This window comes from Rhipicephalus microplus, chromosome X (genome assembly GCF_043290135.1).
Source record: "Rhipicephalus microplus isolate Deutch F79 chromosome X, USDA_Rmic, whole genome shotgun sequence".
Classification (NCBI taxonomy): Eukaryota; Metazoa; Arthropoda; class Arachnida; order Ixodida; family Ixodidae; genus Rhipicephalus; species Rhipicephalus microplus.
This window is the reverse complement of record NC_134710.1, coordinates 246,529,444-246,543,080: the sequence shown is the minus strand read 5'-3', so window position 1 is coordinate 246,543,080 and position 13,637 is coordinate 246,529,444. Positions and strand designations below refer to the sequence as shown.

Genomic DNA, 13,637 nt, shown 5'->3' with positions numbered 1-13,637 from the left:
GGCCACGAATAGTATGGTGTTTTTTGAAGGGCGGTTTTAATACCCTTGTGCCTTCTCCTCATAAGATCTACATGACGCCTGTGCCTCCTGCCATCTTGAGTTACCGTTACAAATGATCGTCTGCCGCATTCTTCAAATACTACAGTGGTTAGCCACACGGGGTTAATGAGAAAAATTTTTAACCCATGCACACCTTGTCGCCCGGCGCATAACTTTCTGTCATGTTATTGATCATTCCTTCTTGAGTAAGTTTTCGTGGCTGTAACGCATCCAGGTGGGATGGCAGCTGCCTTGCGAACATTAGCTCTGCAGGAGTTTCCTGCATTGTGGTGTGTGGTGTCGTATGCTGCTTCAATAGAAATCTCGATAGCCGGCAGGAAATGCTTTCATCAGTCAATTTCTTGAGAGCCATTTTCACTTTGTGGGAATTGAGGCTAGCCCGCTGCCTTTGCGCGGGCTTTGCCGCCTTTTCTGCCGTTCTCATGTCCCGACATGTCTGCCCTCCTTTGCTGTCTGCCGTAGTGGGTGAGCGGAGTGATGTTTACCTCCCTCACCCGGTAGCGGATGTTGACTGTGGCGCCGCGCGCGGAGGCTCCCGAGCTGTTTTCGCGCGCTGCGTCGGGAGCGGTCAGATACTCTCCGGGACAGCAAACGGTGAGCCACGCTATCTTTTCCGTCCGTCGACTCCCGTCCCTCGGGGCTCGTCGGACTTCGCTGACGGCGCCTCGCGCCCGAGGCGAACGCTCACCTTTTGTTGCCCCGCTGCGTACGCACGGCTGAGGGATGGTACACTGTCCTGATGCGTGGCCTAGCTACGCCGACCCGTCTCCCTTCGAAGCCAACGCGAGCGCCTTTGCCCTCGCTCGAGCAACCGGGCCTTGGTCCCGGTGTCTCCGTGGATCACCTTTACCGCGGAGACGTGCTCGTGGCACCCTGTGTAGTAGTTTGTGCCCGTGACGTGGATAAGCCTATTTGCTTTCCCGCCGCGCCTTTGCAACGGGCTGTACTGCGTTTGGTGTTGCCACAATAAAGTGTTGCGACTTTGAGCAGTATCGTGTTCTCGCCACGGCGACGGTTAAAACGCGTGCCCTGCGGCTCGCTAAGACCGGACCCACGCTGGTGGCCGTACTCCTTCGGGATACGTGTACACCACAACTTCTACCACTATATGTTCTGATTGCCCATTTGTTGTCGGATGATATGGAGCTGATGTTATGTGCTTGATCCAGTGGCGTACCAACTCTTTCGCGAGTGTGTGTGGGGGGGAAAGGGGCGGGGGGGGGGCAAACAACCTGCTGCATTTTCGTTCGAGGCGAAAATTTTGTAGGCCCGTGTGCTCATATTTGGGTGCACGTTAAAGAACCTCGCAGGTGGTCAAAATTTCCGCAGCCTTCCACTACGGTGTCTTTCATACTCATATGATGGTTTTGGGACATTAAACCCCACATATCCATCAATCAGCTTACGACCATTTAGTCAGCACGTGCGCGTATACTCAACACTACATCAAATCACGCTACAGAACCATCTGAAATGAACCAGGCTTGTGTAGGCACCGATGAGTCGTTTGCAGACGGCGCGAACATTCCTGCTGTTACCCCAAAGAACGGGCACTGTACTCGACAAGGAATAAAATGCCCCTCCTTTCGGTTCCGTGTGCAATATTTGGCGCACATTTCGTTTTTTGGAAGAGCAAAGAGCCCTTTCCGTGGTAATTGCGCAGTTACTCCGGAAAACTTTTTAGGGTGTATGTGCGCCTGTACATCTCTGTGAGCTCATCCTTTCTGAGTGAGAAAGAACTAGCCAGCGCTGCACGTGTGTGCTCCTTTACTGTCAAAGTTGTATATATAGCTGTACAGCACAATTCAACGTGAATGAAAACTAACTACGCTGACTCCTATTTAGGCCTTCAACGTGCAAGAAAACACGACCTTTCACCTTCTCCCTGTGCAATAAAAACGGTCTCTCACCTTTTCCCTGGTCCGCTGGGTCAAGCTGCGGGGTGAGCTTTGAAGCTATAGTTCCCACGGTACTCGACTCCAGTGCTTGATTCTTCGCCACTTTGTAAGATGCTACCATCGCTCCTACACTCTAAAAAATATCGAGTAAGAAGGGTGTCTTTTTGTTCCACGACAATAATTGTCATCAGGCTTGCGTGCACTTCCTTTCTTGAAAACTCGGTGCTGGCCACTTTCCTATCGAGAATGCAATGTAACCCTGATAATGGGCATGTCGATCGTAACCGGCATGTACCGGGCGCGGGGCGATAGCAAGCATGGAACGCAATATAGATGACGATTATTGTTGTGGAACAAAATAACACCCTTTTTACTCGCTCTTTTTTTTTAGTGTATTTATTGTAAGCAAGGCTGATCAAATTTATCATATAGACTAAAGCGACAACTTTTTGTGGTGCTTCTAGTCCGGCAGAGAGAGAAAGAAGTAAACGTTTATTTTGAAACAGTGCCCCGAGCGACGCCCGGTGCCACCCTCAGGTGGGAGGGCTCCTTAGTCCAGAAACCCTCTGGCTTCTACTGCCCTCTTGGCCCTGGCGACGAGTTGTTGTTGGTCTTCTAGGTCCTCGAGGGCGAGCTTCGCCTCCCACGTTTCGGTTAGGTCTTCGTTCGTCCGTCCTGCTTCATTATCAGTCATGTGTTGTTGCAGATTACGCCTGGCAATACACTGGCGTGCAAGAAGCAAGTGTACCAGGGTGTCCGGCACGTTGCAGAACTAAAGAATAAAAAAAATTGCCACAATTTTTGGCTCACAGCAGCTTCGATAAAGCAGCGATGAGGCTTTAATTTTTGTTTAAAAAAAACAATTTTTCCTGAAGCAGCGAATGCTCTGACTGGTCCATAAAACGATTGCTTGTTCCCATCCAAAACAAAGAAAGTTCAAGACGTTTTGGGGCCTTGTAATGTAGCCCGCTTTGCAATGCTATAGCACAAGGCACGAAAAAGTCGCATTGGCGGCCCACACCGCAAGGAACATTTAAGGACAATCGTACAGCAGAAATTTAGGAAAAATTTTACTTTATTAAAACATTCCCAGGCAACACTCTCGATTCCCCGTAACAATGTAATTGAGCGAATACTGCGGTGAAGGAAAAATTTGTCTTAGTTGTTGGTTTTCCCAGCTGACACTGGCCACTATAAAAAGGTGGGGGGCTTAGCCCCCCAACATTTCTTAGGGGGGGCTCGCACCCCCCTTGCCTCCCCAGCTGATACGCCTATTGCTTGATCATGTTCAACTTGAAAAAGTGCTGCATTTCGGACGAAACTAATGCACTGGCCCTTTAAATATATCTTTGATGATAATCCTCGATGGGAGACACAATACAAACGCACACTGCATTGGAAGCCCTGGGAGCTCACATCAAGCGTTTTGCTAGAGCTCATAGGCACCACCTGGCAACACTGCCGTCACAACGACTGCAAGCGTTATACCGTGCAACAATCTCTAGCTACTCCGCCAAACTATCGTCAGGCCTCGGCCCCGCATCCAAACCATCTATTCCACTTGGGTGTTTCATTCGTCCTGCAGTGCACTACAGTGTACCAGGAATCAAGAAAAAACCCGAGTCTAAAACAGCTATCTCTGCCCCTACTGCACAAGAAATACACCGACCATGTACGTACATATTTACACCGATGGCTGAACGACCATCCCGAATTCACCCGGAGGAGTGATTGTCCGAGCACGAGGTGGAGTTGTTAAGACCAACCACCCAATAGTCTCAACGGCTGCGGAACTCGCCACTCTGTTATGGCACTGCGCTTTGTGTTGTCAATCGCGAACAACCACTGCGGCGGTCAATTTTTAGTGACACCAAAACAGTCCTACAGTCTCTCTTGTCAGCCCTGTGGCGTTTACCATACGAACTACTGGTATTCTAGACAATACACCTCATTCATACGTCATCTCAGAAGGGGTACCAAGTGAGGTTTTAATGGTTGCCAAGTTGGGCATGATTGCCCACAAACATGCCGATAATGATGCCCGGTCAGCTTTGCAAGGCGACAAGAAAGAGGCTATACCCCTTTCAAGGTCTGATGCGGCTGAAATACCTACCAGCAATGGCCGATGACCGATGATTGGAAACAGCTTGGATTTCCATCGGCTTCCGTTATCGTTGGCCAATGCCCGGACAGCGTGACAGAAAAGGACATGACTTACAAGCAAAATATGGGCGAGATGGTAGTAAAAGCCCCAAATCTTTTTTATAAGTGCGCGTTTCTCTTAGTTAATTGCCTTTCTCAATAATTAGAATGAAACAAAAGTTTTCAAAAATACCTGTGATTATCAACATGGAAGGCCAAGGGCTTTCCTGACACTTACCATGGTTGCTGGCCAATGCTCACAGAATTCGCCTGTTGTTAAGGGTGTCTCTCGACCGCCACCGTCAGTAGGTTGTGCTCGTAACTTGCATCAGGACCGACGAGAAGGGAAGTACCGGCGAGACGGCGCAGAACAACAAATCAAAAGAGTTTAATACTACATAGTTAGACAAAAGTGGACATTCAAGTTTACAAACAAAGGTAAGAAGCCGAGGAGCAGAGTTCCGGCAGAGTCTCAATCCAGACTGCTTCACCCAGTCTCTCCCTGCGCGTTTTTAAAGGGTTTCAGACGCTTGTGTGACGTCAGGCGCCTCCAGACATGACCAAATATGGATCACCTTGTGTTCGCACCACCTACCACGCCACTGGTCACGCCACCGATCACGCGACTGATCGCGCCACGGATCACACCACCGGCGTTCACACACTCAAGAGCCAGGTGCGAATGAGCCATGAGCTCACCGCGTTCTCGCGCACAGCACATGACGACCTTCGCGGCAGCAGCGTCTCAGGTTCCTCGGCGTCTGGGCATACACTTCTGCGCGTCTACCCCTGATACGTTTACAGGCCCGGGAGCGTTCGCACGCTGTCCGTGGTCTTGCATTTGGGCCCAAAGGGGTTCGCGTAAAATGAAGCGTAACAGACTGCCCCCTCGCGGATGGAGATCCCGAATGGCAGGGGACAGCATCCACTGTCAACAGGGATCAGTCGTCGAAGCTCGTAGCCTTCTTAACCTGGAGCACGGTACGTGATACCTGGCTCCAGGCCCTGTTCCGTCTCGTAAGGTAGTTCCGCCAGATTTCCCTGATGTTGTCGAGGTTCGCCGGAGGCTGGAGGCGAACCATACAATGGAATCCAGCAAATGGCGACAGTCAAAAGTGGCCAAAGACAATGGTATGAGCTCCTTTTCGGGGCGACCCCGCAGGGGCTCGTCGGTGGGGCTGGTCGCCAGGCAGCTCCGGGTGGTGAGATCATCACACCCCACCGCTTCAGGTCTTTCATCAGCAAGAAGGGAAACCACAGGTTCTTCCGGCGGTCCTGCCAAGAGTTTGGAACCGACGTGGTGTCCGAAGAGATGCCAGATGACAACGAAGTCCTCTCTCTGGGAGGGCAAGATCCTCGCCATGGTAGAGCCGGTCGACTGAACAAACAATCCACGGGAAAACACAGGATAACAAAGCCACCGAAGAAGCAAGCGCGAGACACGTATCCACTGAGCCCCGCCAGGCTTACCTTAAACACAAAAGTCTCAATCTTATTACTCGTACAAAGTACTAAACACACCCCTAATTTCGTTGCCCACCTAACGACGCACAGGTCTTCCAAAACTACGGAAGAAATAATAACACAAAAACCTATGTCAGGAAAAAAAACAATCGAGGCCAATTCTTGACCTAGAGGCTTCGGCTTAAGCCATTGGCATTGCCATTGAGACTCCCCTTTTTGTACCGTATTTCGTATGAATACTGCTGCAAAACGAGGCTCCAGCGCAGGAGGCGACCATTTTTGGAAGAAGCGGACTGCAGCCATCTGAGAGGACAGTGGTCTGTCTCTATTATGAACCTCGAGCCTGCAAGGTAGCACGACAACTTTTGCACTGCCCATACGAGACACGCACATTCTTTCTCGGTTACGCTATACGCTTGTTCTCGCACAGTCAGCTTACGACTGGCATAAAGAACTGGGTGTTCACCGTCCTCTCCTCGTTGGCACAACACTACTCCCATGCCTCGCTCACTAGCATCACACTGAACTATGAACTCTTTCGAATAATCAGGTGATTTCAGCACAGGTTGACATGTTAAGGCGGCTTTTAATGCTTTGAAAGCCTCCTCTTTACGGTCATCCCAGATGACAGTTTGTGGCTCAGTTTTCCGGAGCGCGTCAGTTAAAGCGCTAGCTAATTCCGAATATCTCGGGATGTAACGTTGATAGTAACCTGCAACCCCCAGAAATGAGCGGATATCTGTCTTTGAGCGTGGTTGCGGGAAATCGGGTATGGCAGCCACCTTGAGCTCAGAAGGTCGGAGGCGTCCTTGTCCGATTATGTGACCTAGGTAGATCACCTCAGCTTGAGCGAGTTGGCATTTAGGTGCCTTCACAGTTAGTCCCGCTTCACGCAAACGCGTTAGAACCACTCGCAGATGTTGCATGTGTTCCGACCAAGCGGACGAATATATCGCCACATCGTCTAAGTAGGGTAAAGCGAATTCCCCTAGTCCTCGTAACACCTTGTCCATAAGGCTTGAAAAAACAGTATGGTGCATTTTTCAAACCGAAGCTTAATTCCTTAGGGCGGAACGTTCCCAACGGCGATATGAACGCTGCATATCTGCTAGCCCTTTCGGTGAGAGGAACCTGCCAGTAGCCTCGAACGAGATCCAGCGTGGAAATATATCGAGCTCCACTAACCCTCTCAATGCGCTCTTCAATGTTTGGTATAGGGTAAATCTGATCTTTGGTGATCGAGTTTAGCTTGCGATAATCCACGCAAGGGCGTGGATCTTTTCCCGGCACCTCAACTAAGATTAAGGGCGAAGTGTAATCGCTCTCACAAGGCTCGATCACGCCTAATTCCAACATCTTCTTCACCTCGGAATCCATAATCTCTCGTTGGCGCGGTGACACTCGGTAAGCTTTGCTACGCACGGGTTCTGAGGATGTCAGCTCGATGTCATGAGTAACAACTGAGGTTCTTCCAGGCCTATCTACAAATAAGTCCTGAAATTCTTTCAGAAGATCCTGGAGCTCGATCTTTTGCTCCGGCTCTAACTGCGCTTTCGATATTAATTCTTTGATTAGTGGTTCACCATCCTCACCGTTTATGACTGATGCAAGCCCTGGAAGTTCAACTGGAATCTCCTCGGGGATGTTCACCATCATGCATACCACTACTTCCCGTTCTCGGTATGGCTTGAGCAGATTGCAATGATACACTTGCTGTATCTTTCGCTTTCCGGGCAGGCGTATCACGTAGTTTGTGTCAGAAAGCTTTTCAACTACGTTGGCGGGACCTTCCCACTGCACTTCTAACTTGTTTTTCTGCGACGGTCGCAGTATCATTACTTTGTCCCCGACAGCGAATCGACGGGTTCTGGCTGTGCGGTCATAGTACACCTTTGACCTATGTTGCGCTTTAGCCATGGCTTGCTCTGATAACCGTTGAGCGCTTCTAAAACGCTCCAGTAGCTTCAAAACGTACTCAACCACTACTGGGTCTTCGGCTCGGCCTTCCCACGATTCTCGAAGCAAGCGAAGAGGAGATCGCAACGAGCGGCCGTACACGAGCTCGGCTGGCGAAAACCCCGTTGCTTCATGCGGGGCAGTCCTTAACGCGAACATGGTAGCCGGCAAACATAGCTCCCAGTCCGTCTTCCTTTCGTAGCATAACGCCCTCAACACTCGCTTCAGAATGGAGTGGAGCTTCTCTACGGAGTTAGACTGAGGGTGGTAGACTGAACTATGAATTAGTTTTACTCCGCACCTTTCCAAAAACGTAGTGGTAAGAGCACTAGTAAACACAGAGCCTTGATCCGACTGTATTTCGGTGGGAAAGCCAACTCGTGCGAATATGGAAAGGAGCGCGTTAACTATTTCCACAGAGCTAAGTTCTTTAAGTGGAACCGCTTCGGGGAACTTAGTCGCTGGGCATATCGCGGTCAGCACGTGGCGGTACCCCGACGATGTCGCCGGCAGTGGGCCTACAGTTTCCACTACGAGCCGCCGAAACGGCTCTGTGATGATAGGCACCAGCTTCATCGGCGCCCTCGACTTGTCACCCGGCTTACCTACACGCTGACACGTGTCGCATGTCCTTACAAATCGCTCTGCGTCGCGGAAACAGCCTGGCCAATAATACTCCTGCAACAACCGTCCCTTCGTTTTCTTGACGCCTAAATGAACTGCCCAAGAACTTCCATGCGACAAGCGCAGTAAATCCTCTCGATAAGCTTGAGGCACGACCAGCTGATCAAACATTACACCCCTTTTGTCAACATACTTCCTGTACAGTATGCCATCCTTCTCATAATAACTTATGTTTTTCGGGGCTATCTTTTCATGTACCCTGCTCTGGATGTTTCGCAAGCTCGGGTCTTTATCTTGTTGATTCCTCAAGGCCATGCTGTCTACCATTAACAGTCGCTGTAAGCTTTCCGACGTAGGCGCTACAAGTAAATCTCTGGAATGCTCTTCCAATATTTCTGATGGTGCCCGTGCCGTAGCTTCATCCTCCACGGATGGGACCCCCTGCTGTTGTAACGCTGGCGTAAGTTCGACCTCTGCTGGGGAGTCCTGCGTCAGGCTGATTTCAGCTAAAGGGGACTCGGCAACTGCCTTCGCAGCGAGTTCCCGTGCTTTCGAACGCGTTAGCGCCATCACATTTGCCTCCCCAAACAGCTGCCCTCTCTCGCGCAGCATCTTGTCAGATCTATTCGAAAACAGGTAAGGGTATTGCGGAGGGAGTGCCGGCGACACGGCAGCTTCCGTCTCGAGCGTGCCGAAAGGGCCTTTGATAGTTACCTTTGCGACGGGAAGGCATGCACTACACGACTCTACAGCCTGCTTGATCCAAGCACACTCACCCGTGAACATTTGCGGTTCAACGTACGAGCTGTGAACTACGTCCATCGTAACCGCAGAATCGCGCAGTACGCGGCATGGCTTCCCGTTCACTTCAAGGTCGCGCATGTAAGGTTCGAGAAGCTCGATATTCTCGTCCCTACCACTGATGGATAGAAACACAACTTTTGGTTTCTTACAGTGCGCCGCAATGTGACCGGGTTTATGGCAGTTATAGCAAAGGAACGGTTTCCTCGCTTCTAGCTTCCTTTGCTGTTCTAACGCAGGTTCGGTGTTCCGTTCCGACTCCGACGTATTTACGGTTCGGGCATTCCCAATTTCAGGCTCTTCCTTCGTTTTCACAGGCCCTCTCTTTGGCTTGAACCCAAAATCGGGACCCACTTTTCGACCACTGTCACTGCCTTCGCGAGCCCGACGTGTGACGAATTCCTCTGCTAGCTCTGCGGCTCTGGCTACAGAGCTAACATCTGGCCTGTCTTGCACCCAATGCCTAATGTTCTCTGGTAACCGGTTGTAGAATTGCTCTAGTAAAAAACACTCAATAACCTTTGCGTGGTCACCGAAGGCCTTCTCCTCCTTTAGCCATTCCACCATGTTTGACTTCAGTTTATAGGCAAATTCAGTGTATGACTCACTCCTTCCTTTCTCCAATTCACGGAATTTCCGCCGGAATGCCTCCGCGGACAGCCTGTACTTCCTAAGCAAACTGGATTTTACTTTATTGTAATCGTCGACCTCCTCAGTGGATAAACGAGCGATTACTTCTGCTGCCTCGCCAGGTAAGAGAGTGAGCAAGCGCTGTGGCCACGACTCACGGGAGAACCCCTGCTTCTCACACGTCCGCTCAAAGTTCACCAAGAACAACCCAATGTCCTCTCCGAGTTTATAAGGGTGAATTAGTTCTGTCATTTTTAGCGACATGTGCACCCCTGCACTGTTTGCCTCGCTTCTCTGCCCTGCCGTTCGCACGCGCTCTATTTCAACCTCGAGTCGCTTTAACTCGAGCGCGTGATCGCGTTCCTCGCGCTCTCTCGAACGTTGAAACTCGAGTCGTTTTAATTCGAGCTCCCTTTCCTCACGCTCTTTCTCTTGCTGTTCTCTACGCTCCTCTGCCTGTTTTTTTGCGGCTTCCCTTTCTCGAATTATCTCAAGGCACTCCGTCAGCTCATCTTCCTCAGCCTCCAGAGCACTAATAGCCTCGATCAATTCTGGTTTCCGGAGTGCGTCAGAAACATCCAAACGCAACTCCTTTGCAAGCTGTAATAACTCCGCTTTACGCAGCAACTTCAAATTCATGGCTGTGTTCAGTGCGACCTTTCCTACTGTACACAACTATCTTGCCGCAGCCCACTTTGGCGACAACAATAGTTCGAATTACCAGTTACGCTTCCCCACTGAAAAATCCTGGCAAAACTCAGCAGACAAAGCCCCGCACTCACCACTCAACAGCCAAGAATTCCGCGTAGACCCTCGCAAACACTGCATCTGGTTGCGGCCTGGCAGACGAGACGGCTCGTGGATCCGTGTCGCAGCTCAGCCCTCGAGTCGTCGAAATGACTGCAGCATCCCACCGCTGTCACCAGTTGTTAAGGGTGTCTCTCGACCACCACCGTCAGCAGGTTGTGCTCGTAACTTGCATCAGGACCGACGAGAAGGGAAGTACCGGCGAAACGGCGCAGAACAACAAATCAAAAGAGTTTAATACTACATAGTTAGACCAAAGTGGACATTCAAGTTTACAAACAAAGGTAAGAAGCCGAGGAGCAGAGTTCCGGCAGAGTCTCAATCCAGACTGCTTCACCCAGTCTCTCCCTGCGCGTTTTTAAAGGGTTTCAGACGCTTGTTTGACGTCAGGCGCCTCCAGACATGACCAAATATGGATCACCTTGTGTTCGCACCACCTACCACGCCACTGGTCACGCCACCGATCACGCGACTGATCGCGCCACGGATCACACCACCGGCGTTCACACACTCAAGAGCCAGGTGCGAATGAGCCATGAGCTCACCGCGTTCTCGCGCACAGCACATGACGACCTTCGCGGCAGCAGAGTCTCAGGTTTCTCGGCGTCTGGGCATACACTTCTGCGCGTCTACCCCCGATACGTTTACAGGCCCGGGAGCGTTCGCACGCTGTCCGTGGTCTTGCATTTGGGCCCAAAGGGGTTCGCGTAAAATGAAGCGTAACACTGTTCATGAAGCCTACTTACTGTTGTGTATTATATACTTTTCGACAAAATTCGTGGCATACGAGCACGTACAAGCGGTAAAAAAGTAAAGCGGTTAGAGCAGATGTGTCCGTTTCTTCAGTCACTTTGTCGTGAAGTCAGACAAAGAGCTACTGAATAGCCACGGACGCTCATTTGTTCCGGTCATTAATTTAGTTCGCAGTGGCTTCTCTACAGAATACCTCTTTTTTTCGTCCAAAGGACCAAAGTGTACCAGCAAGTGCAGAGTGTGGTGTTTAAACTGCACACTTTTTACCGCACGTGCGCCGTTTGGCCCATGCACAGCCCTACTGCGCTTAAGAAAAATAGTTCACCAAAGCATCCAAGCAGGCAAATTTCAGAAGCCCACAAACTGAAACTGCTGTAAAGCACTTACTTAATAGTACAAAAGTCATCAAATATATAACAATTCATATATGCTCGCTTTCACATTCCACCGCGTGTTACGTGTATGACTGCGCGCTGTCTTCTTCTCGTTCGCATGTTGGATGGACGTCATGGCCGTCACAGCCATGCAGCGACGAGCTGTTTATTCAAGTTTAAATAGGAGGTGAGTAAATATCAGCCGTATTTGTATTTGCCCTTGTTCTCTCTTGACCGCCAATGCGAATTGGCGGTCAGGTTTACGACGGCGAAAACAGCGCATGTGTTAAGAAGCGGGCGCTGCGTAGTCCTTGCTGTATTCCTAGCTTGTCTCGGCGAGATTGCTCATAAAATAGCTACAGTCTTTTCGGCAACGTTCTGTTTGGCGTTGCAACAATTGTTGTCACACTTGGAGGGTCAGTGTGGCCAGACTGCCACCAAACTTGGCGAAGAAATTCGCCTTTGTAGTTGTGGCTTCTCCGTGAGGGTTTGGTGTCATCCACAGTGCATTTTGCGAATTTGATGGAAGGCACGTACGAGGTCTATTTTGGAGAAAAGTGTCGCACCATGCAGGTTGGCCATGACATCGTGAATGTGAAGTAATTGATAACGGTGGGGCACAGTGGCTCGGTTGAGGGCTCGATAATCGCCGCCAGTCTCCTGGTGCAGACTTCGGCACCATGTGCAGTAGAGATGCCACAGGGCTAGCGGATGGGCTGATTATGCCGAGCTCGAGTATGTGGTCGAACTCCTGTCGTGCTACTCTCAGTTTCTGAGGGAACTAGTGGCGTGGGCGTGCGTAAACAGGGGGTCCCGTGGAAATGTGATGAAAGGCAATAATAGAGAGTTCTATCAAGCTAGGGAAACGCGTTACCTAAATACGACACGGTTCCTTTCCGTATGCGCGTACAATGGTCACGCATGGGCACTCGTCAGCCTGTTCCGTGCTGCCACCTTTTCGTGATGTGTTTCCGTAGGTTGATAAAACTCTCTATTGTGCTTGGCGACACCGTGAGTCTGTGGCGGCCGCATCAGCTCGGAGAAATTGCGCAGGGTAGACGCGAAACGGGCGGTGCCCGATGGTATGTCAAGCGTAGGGCTGAGAGGGGGATATTTAGATGGCTTTCCACACACTTGTTGCAAGAGGGGATCCTGTATACGCCGGTTGCGCACATCAACAAGCAGTTTGAAGTGATAGAAGAGCCAGCTTTCAGGATAGCAAATTTTATGTCGGCTACCACAAATATCCACCTAAATGTTCTCTTGAAGCCCAGTTCTAGCGAGAGAGAGCGGTGCCCACACGTCGGTAACGTCGTGTTATTTACAGCTTGCAACCGCGACGAGCTCGGGTCTTTGCGATCAGCTGGCGACGCCGGCAGCGTGTTCACTTCTGCCCCAGTGCTGGCTCAGTGCATTTCCCGATATCTCGCACGGCGGCACACAGTTCCTTGCAGTGCCACCGAACTTACGGTGGTCCCAGCAGAGCTGTCGTTGTTTCTCTGCAGCCCGCCGCCATGTTCTTTGGCTTCCGACTGACTAACGCCACAACGGTGGGCGAGGAGAGGAATGTCCACCCGAATCTTAAGCAAGGTGAAAAACTGCGGTGCTTCGGCAAACACTGTGGCAACTGCTGGCTGGGTGACGTCCAGGGGTGGGTCTGCTAGTTCCATGATCTTGTGAACGTCTATCTCTCGGAAGGCCGTAGCGACTATAAGCACGGTTACGGGCAATCTTTGGAGGAATGACGATAATAATGTGTGTGGGGTTTAATGTCCCAAAACCACCATATGATCATGAGCGGTGCCGTAGTGGAGGGCTCCGGTGATTTCGACCACCTGGGGTTCTTTAACGTGCACCTAAATATGAGGGCACGTGCCTACAGTATTTTCGCCTCCATCGAATATGCAGCCGCCGCAGCCGGGATTCGATCCCGTAACCTGCTGTTCAGCAGCCGAGTACTTTAGCCACTAGACCACCGCGGCAGGGTAATCTTTGAAGAAAATGATGCCGCACCAGGCGACTGGCACCACAGTTTGCTTGATCGGCGGTCACCCAGTTCGGCCTCCAGTAGCAGCTGCTGTAGGCGCTCCAGCTCCAAAAGGCCGAGACGGCGTATTAGTGCCTCTTT

General features: G+C 50.9%; 1 protein-coding gene across 1 annotated transcript; it reads right to left on the bottom strand.

The window, feature by feature from the left end:
* Nucleotides 1-4,344: 4,344 nt before the first annotated feature.
* On the bottom strand, nt 4,345-13,179 carry LOC142775205 (uncharacterized). Its single transcript, XM_075876547.1, has 3 exons — nt 12,979-13,179; nt 10,358-10,491; nt 4,345-5,478 (listed from the first exon to the last, which is right to left on the bottom strand). The coding sequence occupies exons 1-3, from the start codon at nt 13,177-13,179 to the stop codon at nt 5,067-5,069; spliced, it is 747 nt and encodes a 248-aa protein (XP_075732662.1). The 3' UTR covers nt 4,345-5,066.
* Between the last annotated feature and the right edge of the window lie 458 nt (nt 13,180-13,637).